Source organism: Oreochromis aureus, linkage group 5 (genome assembly GCF_013358895.1).
Source record: "Oreochromis aureus strain Israel breed Guangdong linkage group 5, ZZ_aureus, whole genome shotgun sequence".
Lineage (NCBI taxonomy): Eukaryota > Metazoa > Chordata > Actinopteri > Cichliformes > Cichlidae > Oreochromis > Oreochromis aureus.
In genome coordinates this window covers 42,058,023-42,073,467 of record NC_052946.1, presented here as the reverse complement: position 1 = coordinate 42,073,467, position 15,445 = coordinate 42,058,023, and the positions used below count along the sequence as shown (strand labels likewise).

The following is a 15,445-nucleotide window of genomic DNA, read 5'->3' as shown; positions in this document are numbered from 1 at the left end:
ATAATGTTGCATGTGTGTTCTACATTGGTAATAAGAGGACATTTTCATTGATATCCATTATTTTGCATTTTTTCTGTTCTGCTTGCTCAAGACTGTTTATGGACACTGACATGAGAGACTGATAAGCTCAAAACATTTATGTTGTAAACTTTGTGTTTCTTCAGTTTTCACGGTGTCTGAAGACAATAAAAGTGTGTGAGAGAGAGAAATAAATTTCCGAAGACATCATGATGTGCGGCCATTCTTTGTTGGACCCCTGTAGTTACAGTCTGAGTCAAAAATGAATCGAATCAGTTATAGAAATCAGTGGCGACATTCAGCCCTGAACAGGTGTGCCAAATCAAAAGTACAAACCTGATCGCTATCATCACGTGACTCACTAATTTCATACTGAGCACAATGTAAAAAGGAGATAAATACTGACAGGCACCAAACATATTGTGGCGAGCTCAGACAAGGAGGAGACAGAGGTTTCGTTCGGTCTTGCTTCCCGCCGTGTTAGCCAGGGAGCACAGCTGTTTATTTGGATTTTAACTGGAGAACACTGCTGCTAGCAAACTGCTCAGCGCAGCACTAGCACAACAACAACAAAAAAAAGGTGCTCTCTCACCCGGAAAAACACACAGACGCCGAGAGAGCGCGTCCTCTGTAACCATGGCAACATGACAACAAAACATAACTGTCAGAACAAACCCCGAACAGCCCTGGCCCACTACATAGCCCCCACCTAAGGGGTCATTCGTCCCCGACAACCCCATTACCCCACACAAAGTCCTGCAAATGTCCAGGTGTCTTCTTCTGGCGCACCGGCCGATCTCGACCGGCGGGGGAAAAGTCACTCGGATCAGAACATGGGGTGCCACCAGCATCCCCTGCCCCGGTGTCTGCTGGCGCGAGGGGTCGGTATGGTGAAAGCCTGTCCTGGTGCAACACCACCATGCGCCCCGGGCCCGGCATGCGGCTACGGTACACCACTTCTGTTAGCCGCTCCACGACCCCCGCCGGTGCTTGCCAGTGACTGCAGAGTTTGGGGGACACTCCTCTCTTGCGAACCGGGCAGAGAACCCCTCCCCCCGGCACTTGGTGTCGTAGGCTCTTTTCTGTCGTACTCCGGCGCTGGCCTGGGCCTGGCGGGTGTAGTCATGAACCACCTGCAGCCGCTCCCTCAGCCTCCTGTAGTAGTCCATCTCTGGCCCACCATCAATCTCCGGCTCGGGGGGGGACCTGAACACCAGATCCACAGGCGTCCGGAGCTCCCGCCCAAACATCAAAGCGGCAGGTGTGCACTGGCTGGACTCCTCGACCGCAGTCCAATATGACCAAAGGACCAGGGGCAGATGTCGGTCCCAATCCCGCTGGTGACGGCTGGTGAGAATGGCAAGCTGGGTGGCCAGCATGCGGTTAAAGCGCTCGACCAAGCCGTCGCTTTGCGGGTGGAGCGGTGTGGTTCACGTCTTCTCCACCCCCAGCCGCCGGCAGATCTCCCCGAAGACCTTCGATTCGAAGTTACGCCCCTGGTTGCTGTGGCGCTCAGCCGGGACCCCAAAACGGGTGAACATCTCCTCCACCAGCTTCTCCGCCGTCGTCATTGCACTCTGGTCCGGCACTGCGTAGGCCTCCGGCCACTTTGTGAAATAGTCCATAGCCACCAACACATACCGGTTCCCTGACTCCATAACAGGGAAAGGCCCTAGGACGTCCACTCCCACTCGCTCCATCGGGGCCCCCACCAGGTACTGTTGAAGGGGGGCAGTTGAGTCGGGCCCTTCTGTGCCGTGCAGGTGTCACAGCAGTGCACGTGAAGTTCCACATCCCGTCGACAGCCAGGCCAGTAGAACCGTCCCCTGAGACGGCGGAGAGTTTTGGCATTCCCATAGTGGCCGGCCCCCACCGAGCCGTGGACAAGCTCGAGCACCTGCGACCGCAGCGACCGAGGCACCAACAGCTGCAGGAGATCTCTGCCCTGACCAGGGGCCCGCCATCTCCGGTACAGGAGGCCGTCGTGGGTCTCCAGGTTGTTGTACTGGGAGTAGTAGGCCTTCACTTTGGGCTCCTGTCCCGACACCCCCGTCCAGTCTGGGTGTTGCGCCGCCTCCAGCCAGGCCCCCACCTGAACCAATGTCGCGTCGGCCTCCTGCTCCCGCTTCAGCTGCTGCGTGGTCAATGGGAGCCATCCCCCTCCGCTGGCTGTGGCCTGAGCAGTAGCCACGCCCAACGCCTCCTGGGCCCGCTCCTCCTGTCGCAGACAGTAGCGGCACTCGACGGCCATGCAGGGCCGTCTGGAGAGGGCATCAGCGTTGCCATGCTGTCGACCTGCCCAATGTTGGATCTTGAAGTCGTAGCCCTGAAGGACCTCCAGCCAGCGGGGCACCTGACCTTCTGGGTGTTTGAAGTTCAGGAGCCAAGTGAGAGATGCATGGTCAGTGCGCAGGAGAAACCGGCAGCCATGCAGGTATGGCCGGAAGTGCCGCACCGCTAGCACTATGGCCAGCAGCTCCCGCCGGGTCATGCAGTAGTTCCTCTTGGCTCGCCCCAGAGCACGGCTGAAGTATGCCACCACTCGTTCTCCGGCCTCGTCCTGCTGGGAAAGGACTGCCCCGACTCCTACATTGCTAGCGTCAGTGTCCACAATGAAAGGTCGCCAGGCGTCGGGGTAGGCCAGGACTGGGGCTCTGGTGAGGGCCTCCTTCAGCTGTGCAAAAGCCGCAGCGCAGGCATTACCCCAGCCAAACGGCTGGCCCTTGTCAGTCAGGCGGTGGAGGGGGCTGGCTATCGTCACGAACCCCTTGATGAACCGATGGTAGTAGGAGGCTAGGCCCAGGAAGCTCCGCAGTTCTTTGACGTTCGAGGGTGTCGGCCAGTCCCGGACTGCAGCCACCTTTGCGGGATCGGTGGCGATACCTTGAGCGCTGATCACATGGCCTAAGAACGTGGTCTCTCTCGCCAACAGCCGGCACTTCACAGGGTTGAGCCGCAGCCCAGCTCGATGGATGGCACTGAAGACCTCGCTCAGGTGAGACAGTGCACTGTCGAAGTCGCCACAGTGCACCAACAGGTCATCCAGGTACACAACACAGCGGCTATGAGGGATGTTCACGAGCACCCTCTCCATCAGCCTCTCAAACGTCACTGGCGCATTGCAGAGCCCAAATGGCATGACCCTGAACTGCCACAGCCCCTGTCCAATGGTGAATGCAGTCTTAGGCCTTGCTTCGGGGGCTAGCTCCACCTGCCAGTAACCGCTGTGTAGGTCGAGGGAGCTGAACCAGCTGGAGCCGGTAACATGATCTAGGGCCTTGTCGATCCGTGGAAGCGGGTACGAGTCCTTCTTGGTGACTGCATTGAGACGGCGAAAGTCCACGCAGAACCTCGGGCTGCCATCCTTCTTTCCCACTAGGACCACGGGTGCCGCCCATGGGCTGTTGGACGGCTCGATTACCCCAGCCGCAGCCATCTCACGGATCTTTTCCTCCGCCACCTGCCGTTTTGAGAGGGGCAGCCGGTGTGGGCGCAGACAGATGGGTTGAGCAGAGCCGGTGTCGATGGTGTGCTGGACCAGCCACGTCTGCCTGCAGTCTTTGTCACTGGCGGCAAAGATGTCCACATTCTCATCCAGGAGGCACCTCAACCGCTGGCGCTGGTCAACATTGAGACCTACGCTGCTGCGCTGCCACAGGTCACCAACAGCCTCGGTTGTCTCGGTCGAGGGAGATTTGTTGGGCTGAGAGGCTGGGGCTAAGGTGAGTAGAGATGACCCGGAGCCACCGGCACCCGAAATCTGCTGAGCGGCAGCTGCCTGACACCTGTCTCGTCTGGCTCTTGTCCCCTCCGCTACCTGCTTTTGACCGCACTGGAGGGCAAGAGTCTCTGTGCCAAGAGTGATAGCCAGCTTTGCGGTGTCGACACAGGGCCCCCAGCGGGTCAGCAGATCAAGGCCGATGATGCACTGGTCTTGAATGTCAGTAAGCCAGAAGTCGTGCACCAGCTCCAGATCCGTCACTCGGATCCGCAACAGTTTCTTCCCCCACATATCAGTTCTCTCCCCCGTCACTGTCATCAGCTGGATGTCGGTGGGCGACCAACCCTTCACCAGTGGCCCGGACGTTCCAGGGAGCACGCCAGGTCGTATTAAGGAAATGGTAGACCCCGTGTCCACCAGGGCCTGGCATGGCTGGTCCATAACACAGCAGCTCAGGTAGAGTCCCTTGAGGTGCCCAACTCGGCCCACGACCGTGCCTCGTCCTTGGAGGGGGACAGGAAGCTGGAGCGGTGGTCACCTTGCTACACCGCTCCCACCCCGTTTCCCTGAGGCTGCGTAGTTCTGGCCTTCGGGGCAGGTGCTGGGCAGTCATGTGCCACGTGACCAGGCTCATCGCACCGGTAGCAGCGGTTGGTCGGTCGACGAGGGCACCTCCAAGGCACTGAGGGCTGCAGCTGGCATATCTCCGCGACCTCCCCCTCCCCGCCGCAGTCTGCGGCTATGATTTGGGGGTAGTTTGTGGGGGGCACCTGCTGGTTATGTTGCGAGGTGAGCACCAGCTCGGCCCTTTCAGCCTCAAGGAGCACCTCATGGAGAGTTTGAGGCATGGCCAGGAGGAGGTGTTGGCGTAGTCGCTCTGGAAAAAGTCCTCGCAGAAAAGCATGCAGGCTAAGCTCCTCACGGGCTGCTGCTGGGAACTCCGGGTAGCCACGATGAGCATACAGCAACACGTCCGCCGCAAAGGTGCCCAGGCTCTCCCCCGGCCGACGGCTCCGGTTGGTCGGCTGCTCTCTGCTCTGATCAGTGGAGTGCCGCTGCCCGAATCGCCTCTCGAGTGCCACGGTGAGGGCCTGGAGCTCATGCTGCTCTGATCTGCAGTGCATCTCCCTCCAATGCTAGCGCTAGGTGTGTAGCAGCCTCCTCATCGCTCCAGCCACTATGTCTTGCGGCTAGCCGAACTTGTGAGAGGTAGGGCTCTAGCGGGGTTAGCCCGTTGTATTTCGGTACCTTAGCTGGCGTTGTAGGCATAACTGCTCGCAGTTGGGGACTCGGTGTGTCGGTCGACAGAGGCAGCCCATGAAGCATTGCCCTAGCGTCTGTCGCGACGGGCCGCCGCCGCGGTGCGCTCGCGCCATCGGGACCCGTCGGGGGACTTACATGGCCGCTCGCTTCCTCTCTCTTCAATCGCCAGCTTCCCAAGCAGCGGATGCTCTCCTTGACAGCTTGCTCCAGCCTCTGAATGTCTCTCTCCATTATGGCGAGGGTGAGCTATCCCACTTCTGACACCAATGTGGCGAGCTCAGACAAGGAGGAGACAGAGGTTTCGTTCGGTCTTGCTTCCCGCCGTGTTAGCCAGGGAGCACAGCTGTTTATTTGGATTTTAACTGGAGAACACTGCCGCTAGCAAACTGCTCAGCGCAGCACTAGCACAACAACAACAAAAAAAGGCGCTCTCTCACCCGGAAAAACACACAGACGCCGAGAGAGCGCGTCCTCTGTAACCATGGCAACATGACAACAAAACATAACTGTCAGAACAAACCCCAAACAGCCCTGGCCCGCTACAATATTATGTAAAACATAAATACTAAAATTATACAAAATGTTAAAAATTACACAAATTCCAAAATTAGATGTCATCATATCACTGAACTCTTTTTTTAATGCGAGTGCACGAGCTGTAAAAGGACAAATCATAAACGTGGACAGGTGTGCTGTCAGCAGGTATAGGAAGATAAAAGCATCTCAGCTGTCACTCAGATGATTACTGCAGTTTGTTTTGTTTTTTATTTCTAAGATCCAGCACAGTTTTTTTTTGCTGTGCAGTGTGACGAAGAATAAATGCATCAAAATGTCATTACCATGTGCACCAACCACTGCATGTTCTCAGAGAAAACTCGCTATTTTAGTCTGTCCTGTTCATGGTGATGGACCCTGGCAGGCAGACTCCAGGGTGACATCACAGGTGAGCTTACAGGTTAGAGTGTAACACTGAAAACTGACTAAACGTGAAGTTTGTTTAAACTGTCATCACACAGGAACGACAAATAAAACCTGCAGATATTCTTACTGTAGATGACAAACATTTACACTGGTGTGACTGTGTGAGGTCATGTGACTGTAGCAGAAAGAGGAACACCACTGGTTTTACTGGTTTCAGATTTTACTGGAGTACAGACACTATTTACAACCTGCAGAGGGGACAACAAACAAGACAGACCACTTCCTGTTTACAGCCAGGCTCTGGCGAGCCGCCACCTCCAGCAAGGCATCTACATAACAGACAGTTAAAGATGAGTGAACCCAGCAGGTGAGATGGATGAAGTGAGATGTCTGCAGCACTTTTAGCTCTGCCCTCTGACAAACACTTGGAGTTTGTGCACAAGGAACTGGGCACATGGACGCAGCTATGACCAAGACACACACCTATGGAGGCGGAGCCAGTGGATGAGCCTGTGATTGCATCACCGGAGCATCATGTGGCTGCCAGAACAGCATATCACAGCTCAGTATTCACTGTGACATCATTGCAGTGAGTACTGGATGGTGGAACCACAGTGCTCTGCTCACGTGCACACTCCTGGTTTTGAGTTAATCCACTACCATTCTTACATGTGAGCGAACGTCACAACGACAATTACGTTCACATATAAAAATCCGCTGTTCCATCGCGTCCTGCGTCACGTTTCTCCTGGTGAATTTGCTCCCATGGAGACAGATTATGATGGCATCTCTGTGAGCGACTCGGCTCGCCAAGAAAAGTGCGAAAAGTTTCATAGTGAGGGCAGCATTTAAAGGCACGCCATCACACAACGGCGACTAAGACAGTTCATGTCAGGGTTTGATGCCAATAACACGTCCACAGTGGCGTCCTGTGGTGCTTTACATTACTGTCACATGTCGAAGCCGTGACAAACGTTCTTAATGTGACCAAACGAGTGAAGCTGCAGCGGCACGAAACACCTGAACACATGACCTCGTGCTGAACGGGAAAAGGAACGTAAGAATGGCGGTGCTCGCTCTGAGGTTCAGGAACATCTTCGAAATAGTTCACGCACAGCGGATGATGATGAAGATGAGGTGAGGAGGAGGAGTCTGTCTATCGCAGCTTTGTCGCTTTGGTTTCACACCGTCTCTTTAAATTAAAACATCAACAAGCTGTACACTATATACACTGCTGCCAGCCCTGGAAACAGACGCCTCATTGGACCACAGCCAGCCAATCACAGAACAAACATTTGTTGTAGTGTCAGGTTACTGAGTGGGAGGAGCCAGAGAGGAGAAAAGCGGGAAAAAATGTTTGAAACACATTTAACAAAAAAAAAACAAACAAAAAACACACACACAAAGAAAACTCCAAAAAGTTTAAATTAAAAAAAAACTTTAATTTTTCTGACAAACGTTTGATGAACCTGAAAAAAAAAAAAAGACGTTAATGACAAGCTGTCGTGTTCACACAAATGTCTGTCAGTTTGATTACATGAGACCCCACCCCCTCAGCCTCAGTGACCCCGCACTCTGAGGCGTCTGTCTCCGAGCATCAGTCTGAATCTGACTCCACCTCCTCCCACCTAACTGTTAATCCTCCACCTCCTCCACCTCATGAGTAGTCCATTTCCCCGCACTGACTGGCCGGGCCATTATGAGTAGGCGGGACCAGAAGCAGGACTGAAAAAAACAAAAACAAAATCAAACCCACGAAAAACAAAGATCTGTCCAATAGAAACAGTAGCTGCCTTATTGACCAATCAGAAAGCCCTATGGGTGCGGGGACCAGAGTCCTCCGTGGTCACAAGTGACATTACAGGTGAGGGAGGGGTTTATTGCCGCAGCTCCAAGTCGCTGCTCACTGATTGGCTGTGATGCTTGTTGCTGAGCAACAGAAGCCACAGCTGAACAAGAATCAGCTGCAGGTTTAAAAAAATAAAAAAAAATAAAAAAGCTCCAGAGCTTTGACCAATCACAACAGAGCGGGGTTAAGCCAGCAGAGGGTGGGGCTAATTCAGGCTTCGCCCGCCCCCTGGTGGTATGTGGCATTATGGATAAACAGTTGCTACAGGTGCTGGTGAGGGACAATCTGAACGAGACAAGTCAGAAAACAAAACTTTAAACAACTGTCCAATAGGTGATAGGGCGTGTCCTCCACAAGTCCCGCCTACACGGTCGACACTTTGTCTCGAGGACTGCTGCTGCTTCCGCTGCCACTATCACCGCTGCTGTTGTTGTTGTTGTTGTCATGGCCACCGGGTGACAATACGCTACTCTGTGTCCTATCAGATGTTTTGGGGGCGGAGTCTCTATCTCCAGGAGAGATGTGGGCAGGGCCAGGGGACGACAAGGAGGAAGTACGGGTGGAAGAGGCGCGGTACGCTGCTGTCAGCTCGGCCAGACGCTCTGGAGTAGGCGCCCACTTCACAAAGCCGGCGTCGTTCTGCAGGAAGAGAACCGCAGTACCGTGTACAGCCCGGTAGTACATCTCGTCCCTGAAAATATATAAAGTAATCAGAGTATAGGGTACTACAGGTCAATCAGAGTAATTCAGCGTACACAGTATTAGTATTACAGTAGTACTACAGCACTATAGTGCGAGTACCTTTTGCAGATGTGCTGACTCCCTGATCGGTACTCATGCTCGTAGGCGGGAATGCTGAGTTGATGACGCAGGAATCTACTTGCTTCCATACGAGTCAGAGCTGGAGTCACAGGGTCACGCCACTCAGGCACGAACACGATGAACGACAGAGGCTCCGAGGACTGGTCCAACAGGTCCTGACAGAAACAGGAGACCGGATCAGAAACCCTGGATCACAGTCCCTTTCAGAGGCCGGATCAGAGACTAGTACTGACCTCAAAGTGCGTCACCATGGCGTCCATCAGCTCCTCACAGAACGGCGGGTTGGCTTCAAACGAGCCGCTGACCGGACAGAAGGACAGGAAGGGCCTGAAACACACGCCAGATTGTTACGCTGGGACAGGGAGAGTGGACAGACTGTGCAGCGGAGTGTCCAGTTGTGTCACCTCACCCTCTGGACCCGAAGAAGCCATCGGTATCAGGGAAGGCGGAGCAAAACTGTTTGAAGTAGCAGTTAAGTGGCGAGGCAAAGCACTCGAAAGAAACACCAAACTGACGGTTCAGCGTCTCAAACACCGACACCGGCAACGCCCCCTGCAGGCCACTCCCCTCGTTAGCACCGCTGCCGAACATCACCTGCACGCACACACACACACACACACACACACACACACACCTATTTAGCTCTGAGCAGCTGATGAGGCAGGTAAACAGAGCGAGCACGCCGTCAGCTGACCTGGTATCTCTTCAGGAGGCACCAGACTCTGGACAGGAACTTGTCGAAGCGAGGGTCGTCTATACAGCTGTACCTGTACAACAGCTCCTGCAGCGAGACAGGTGAGAGGGAGAGACAAACGGGACAGATTAGACAAAGTAATCTGATTACAGTGCGATACTGACCAGCTTTTTGATGAGTACTTTGATTACTCTTTTGAGTCCTTGTGTTACTATGTAAAAAGTAAACCGATTACACCGGGGGTACTGACTAGGTTGCTGTAATGTACTCGGATTACAATTTTAAAGGTAATCAGATTACCACTGACCAGCTTGCTGAAGTGTCCTCTGTTAACTTTGACCATCTCTCCTCTAAAGCGTAGACACGCCATGTCATTCTCAAAGTGAAGCTCCACACGGGGCAGCGCCGGCGACGGGATCGCCAGACGCACTGGGTAACAGTAGACAAGGCGGGACTGCGGCGGGGACGCACACGCCTCTGAAACACGCAGAGACAGAACACTATGGGCTCAGACAGCCAGGTGAATAATACACAGGACAGCAGCTGAAGTGTGTGTACCAGTGGGCGGGTCCTGCAGCAGGCTCAGGTGTGTCTGGCGCAGGCGGCGGCTGTACTCCGCAGACAGCTGGTAGATCTTGGAGCAGATTCCCTCTACAGAATCTTTGGCGACAGCAGCAACGTGAGGACCGCACTGCTGCCTCAGGTGCTCCAGACGGTCCTGCAGATACACCAGTGACAGTCACAGGCGACTTGTACAGGTGATCTACAAGCAATCGTGTAATGAGTACAGATGAAGCGAAAGTCACAGGTTACCATGTAGTCCTCCTTGCTGGCGGAGTGATCTCGGCGCAGCCAGTTCATCGTGTCCTCGGCGTTCCATTTCACCACTTTCCTGCTCTCCGGGCTCGCATTCCTGCATGGGTGACAGGTCAGAGGTCAGAGTGCGGGCCCATCTGGTTATCTCAGCAGGATTGCAGTTGGTCAGCTGGGTCCTACCTGGAGTCGATCATCTTCTTGGCAGCTTCGGCGTATTTAAAGAGCAGCTTCCGAGCCTCCTCTTTGTACTTAATGCGAGACAACCTGTCACACACAAACCAATCACTGATCAATAGATGAATCTGCACGTGATCTCTGATCAATAAATTCACTCAATTTCTAGTGTCAGAGATTTATCACTCAACTAAAAGCAAATCTCATGTTCTCCTCACAGCAAACGAAAGTCAGGAGCACGAGACGCAAACGCCTCTCGATTTTAAAGTCACCTGATGGGAATGTCGTTCATGACCTCTCGGAACATCGATGGGGAGATAACAGGGTCACAGTCACTGGGCAGTAAGGGGTCGTGACCTTTGTCAATTACTTTCCTCTCTAGCAGCCAGCGGTTGAAGGACTCCCGGGGCGGATCAATACCTGAAGCAGAGAACCAACACCTGGTCAGAGCTCACGTTCACACATGCCTGTCATACCCATCAATGAACACTCGGGCTTGGACGGCTCCAAAGTCTCTGATGACCTTTGACCTTCACCCTATCTGAAGATGTGTTCTCCCGCCACCTCTCACCTGTGGGGGAGGAGCTACCTGTACACAACCTGCAAGTGTGGCATACCTTCCCTCTGGTGGCACAGCTCGTGGTAGTGCTGCCTCAGCTTGGTGACCAGCTGCGCTCGCTGGAGCTCAATCTCGGGGTGGGGGGGCAGGTGGTGGCTGGCGGGGGCCTGCTCTCGGATCACGGCGTTGGTCTGCACGTCCAGGTCCCAGTAGATCCTGAAAACACCGACCAATCAAAAAAGTCCTTCGACAAAACAAAACAAAACAACATGCAGTACTCACACAGCTGGTCTGTATGGTGCGGGGGCAGGGCTCGGTGTAGTGGGTGTGACGGACTGGGCCTGTTTGTCCTCAGGGGCGGAGCTCCAGGGTTTGACCCCAGGAGTGCTAGGAGAGATGGGCGTGGTCGGCTCCACCTGGTAACAGACAGACCTGGTCAGGGTTCGCTCACCTGCACTCGGAGCATCTTTAGCTACATGCATCACCCTACTCACACTCTGCTGTGATTGGTTGTCAGGTTACTAATCGTGGCACAGGAAATGTAAGGTCAGTACGTCAGCCAATCACAGCAGACCATCTTTCTGGCTCATCCAACCTAGGACTCAGTTTTACCTTTGCACGTTTGAAGCTGTTAGGTCCTCCCCCCTGCTCCTCGGAGCTCCTCCTCTTCCTCTGACCATTACCAAGGTTACTGTCCCCGCCCTCTGCAGGAGCCGCATTTAGACCTAAAGGATCAGACTGCAGACACAGATCGGTACCTGATCAATAACTGCACATCGATCAATAACTGTAACCAATAACCACAGGCGATACTCACAATGACATCATGCTGGCCGAGCACTGGCACCTCCCACAGGCTCTGATTGGTGAATCTGTTGAAGTAATATGGCCGATTCTCCCGCCGAGACCAACACTTGGACCATCCAGCCTGAACCAACTCATCTGGGGGGGAGAGAGAGAGAGGGTCATCAGAGTAAGAGTCCGGTGAGTGGGACAGGTGAGAGGCAGTCGGGCATACCTGGGAGCTCAGGTGCTTTAGAGGCAATGGACGGAGAAAGGGGTGGTCCCCCAGATGAGGCAGAGCCAGAGGGAGCCAGCATCATGGCCGCCTCCCCCTTCGCCGATCCCTGGCTGTCATTCGACATCTTGGCTGTTAGAGTCAGAATGACATCACGTGCCTTCAAAACAAAACACAGGTGTGACTGAGTCAGACAGGTGTGCAGCTGCACTCAGAAGTAGGGGTGGGTTTCTAAAAAATTTATTTGAGTTTGAATAATCTGGTATCGATTTGAAATATAAATGTATTTTGACAGAAACGCCAGAATCTCAGCTCATTTCAACACTCGCCAAACAGCAACGATTAACGAGCAGGTAAAAAAAATGTAAACACAGATGGATGATGGTCCACGGTACCTACACACCGTCGGGGCTGAAAGCCGACATCTCTTCGTCACTCTCAGACCAAAATTCACTGAACCAGCAGCAACAGAAGATCCAAACTACGCTTCACGTTTGATATACATGGTCACGAGTTTTCTCTGACTTTGGCTGTTTTGATTCCACTACGATAAAGTCACACTTCCTGCACAGCTCTCTCTCTCTCTCTCAGTGTGCTCTGGTTCCCTTCAGCAGCATCAGGTAATGTTCACATGTTGATTCATGGTTTTCTTCAGTTTTTGATTTACTGCAGAATATTTTTAAGGCTATCTGCTATAAAAAGTCAGGCCAGGAAAATCTGCTTCATGGTTTTTTGTTTTATCCTCAGTTACTTTGACACAAAGGCCTCTGCTGTGATGCTCACACCTCTGATGGAGTCTCAGTGTCAGCTTTGTTTTATACAAAGATATAAAAATATGGACATGTTCTGATAAATGATAAGAATTAGAATTTTTATGACTGAGTGAAAATCAGTGAGGACACCCAGCCCTGCTCAAAGCGCCATACAGATCAGACAAACTCATCACTAGTTTGATCAACGTTACAGGTGCTCGTTCAGGTGTGTGTTTGCGCGTGCATGTATTCAGGCATCTGTGTGCGTGTGTGTTGTGGCGGTCTCGGTGCTTGCTCCGCTCCCGCGGGTTAATGTGGCGCGCTGACGTCAGACGGCGGCAAACAGCCGATCGGTGGTTAAACTGATCACAGTGATCGATGGGCTCAGACAGATTTAAGCGCGCTGTCGACACGTTTGATCGTGTTTTCTTACACGCAGAAACGAACGCCATGGTTACACGCATGCGCGGTGCAGGTTTCCCAAACAAACAGGGAGGAGGGAGAGAGGGGGAGGAGGACAACAAAAGGCTGCGGCGGCTGCTCGGGAGCCCGGGACTGACACGGACATGCGGTGACGGCCGGTCCGGCTCTGCGGTGGGGCCACGCTGGGCAGCACGCGCAGTAAAGGGCGGGTTCGGAACCTTCGCGCGGTCACATCGGCAGTTAGCCGCCATTAGGCTCAGAGAGCCGCGGCTGTTCAGGCGCCACTTCACTCACAAGATGGCGGACACGCCCCTGCCACAGCGTCGCGCGCCCTCACTAACATTTCTGTTCCGTGCTCCGAGCTGGGCCGCCCCGCGCGCCGCTGTCCAGCTCCCACCGGGAGCTGACACCTTCCGCCGCGTGTCGGTGCGCCCAGAGCCGGCCCGCGGGACCGTCGGCGCTTACCTTGGCCGGTTAAGTCGCGGACAGTTGCGGGTTCTGCGCGTTGTTTCGGGTCCTCCGCTCCGCTCCCTCCCCGCCTGCTCAGACATCTTTACAGGGACCCGGACAGAGCAACTGCGCAGGCGCAGCGCCCGACCTGTTTCCTGTCCCGAGGTGTCCCACTGCGGGCGCCATGTTGAAGAGGTCAAAGAGGCTGAAAGCCAAGAGCTGTCACCAAAAACACCCAACAAATAGTTTTAACACACTCACACATCCATGAACGTGAGGCTGACGCCCTCAAAGGTACATTTCAGCCCTAATTTCTTTAATAAGGCACAGAACTCAGGTGGCGTGGCTGTTTTATAACATAGATTTGAGCAATGTTTTGCTCAGCGAAAGACAACATTACAGTAGACATGTACGCTATGTCACTCACTGATCACAAAACTATACTGATTAAACATATCCACTATCTCTAAACCTGCTACTAACTCGGGCTGCTAGAAACTCAGTAGCTCACTAGTAAACAATAATTTACATTTAGATGGAAGTAAAAGACTTGATCTCTACATTCTGGACAAAGGCTACCAAAGAAAATTGTTTCAGAATAAACTTTTTACATTTGAAACAGGAAAACAAAAAAAGCTCAATCAAAAAATGATTATAAGACTCTAATTTTAGCAAAGAGACTCAAAATGGCCCCGAGTTCCCTCATGGATGAACACAATTGGGTTTTATGGCTAACAGACATATAACCAACAATATCACATCAGTGCTGGCTTTTTAGACTACTGTCAACTTTTTGATGATAATGGATTTATGTTACTTTTAGATTTTTATAAACACTGTGGAACACCAGTTCATTTCATAGTCCTTGCATAAAGTGACTTTTGTTCATCCACAGAGACTCTACAGAAACGCTAATAGCTCAGTGACACTAACTGGTGGAACCTTTCCTAGATCTGATCAACAGGCATCAGCCAAGGATGGCCTGTTTCTCCGTACCTCTTTTTACTAGTCATCCAACTCTTAGCAGACCATATTAGATCCAGTAAAATTCAAGGTATTTCTCTGCTGGACAGAAGTGTGATCATCACTCAGCTGGCTGATGCTACTACTGTTTTTCTAAAGATGAAACCCAAATGTCTGCAGCTCTGGAAGCAGTAAAAGTGTTCTGCCTTAGATATGAATATTAACGAGTGTGAACTTAAGGCTGTTAAGGAATGTTCCAGTACATCTATTTGTAATATACAGGTTAAAAATGAAGTGAGATACTTGGAATAATAATTACTAAAGATCAACAAAGAAGGACATCCTTAAAAATGAAGTCTCAAGCAGACTAAAGCAGTGGATCCAATTCCAATTAAGATATCTTTTAAAATTAAAATATTATCCATATCATCGGGAATTTGTATGTGGTCACGTCCCAATCTTTATTATCGCCATCAGACTCGATGTTCTGTTTGGCCTTACAGAAAACTGTACAGATCTATAAAAGAAGCATGATAAAAATAAATATAACTGACCTGGTTATTATTATGGACAAGTTTTATATACATAAGTGTACATTCAGAGGCACTAAGCCATGCATTATTTCCTTTAAAAATGAATTCAAACAGCACATTCAATGTGTTCAATCATCAGAAAACCCAAAAGCAACTAGAAAAATTTGCATTTCCTGCGAAAATGCTGTGTGGATGCCTTAACGCTGAAGCTGTCTGCTGAAAAGCTGAAAAAGATGAAAAGTTGCAAAAAGATGCATGGTGGTGAAAAAAAAACATGTCGCCCTGAGCAGGATTCGAACCTGGCCCTGCTGGTCTCAAGGCAGCTGCTCATGTCACTGAGCTAAACTCTCTCCCTCAAAAAAGAGGAGGAGAGACAGACAATTCTGCTCAAATGAGCAGAAGCTGCTGAGAATTGTGCTGATAAGAGGTGAAAAGGCTGAAAATTTTGCAGAAAAGAGGTGAATCAGCA

At 52.2% G+C, this 15,445-nt stretch overlaps 1 protein-coding gene across 1 annotated transcript; it reads right to left on the bottom strand.

Annotated features, from left to right (window-relative positions):
* Positions 1-6,125: 6,125 nt before the first annotated feature.
* pcif1 (phosphorylated CTD interacting factor 1) lies at positions 6,126-13,617 on the bottom strand. Its single transcript, XM_031742143.2, has 16 exons — positions 13,496-13,617; positions 11,856-12,015; positions 11,655-11,779; positions 11,450-11,575; positions 11,120-11,253; positions 10,896-11,053; positions 10,551-10,698; positions 10,285-10,368; positions 10,102-10,201; positions 9,847-10,006; positions 9,596-9,765; positions 9,289-9,375; positions 9,004-9,188; positions 8,828-8,921; positions 8,574-8,749; positions 6,126-8,463 (listed from the first exon to the last, which is right to left on the bottom strand). The coding sequence occupies exons 2-16, from the start codon at positions 11,980-11,982 to the stop codon at positions 8,136-8,138; spliced, it is 2,202 nt and encodes a 733-aa protein (XP_031598003.1). The 5' UTR covers positions 11,983-12,015; positions 13,496-13,617; the 3' UTR covers positions 6,126-8,135.
* Between the last annotated feature and the right edge of the window lie 1,828 nt (positions 13,618-15,445).

Excerpts from the sequence above, each read along its gene's own strand:
- pcif1 (XM_031742143.2), bottom strand. The coding sequence starts at position 11,982 with ATGTCGAATGACAGCCAGGGATCGGCGAAGGGGGAGGCGGCCATGATG. Across the intron at positions 11,054-11,119 it reads GCACCATACAGACCAGCTGT|GATCTACTGGGACCTGGACG; the intron begins GTGAGTACTGCA and ends CGGTGTTTTCAG. Across the intron at positions 8,464-8,573 it reads AGTCAGCACATCTGCAAAAG|GGACGAGATGTACTACCGGG; the intron begins GTACTCGCACTA and ends ATATATTTTCAG.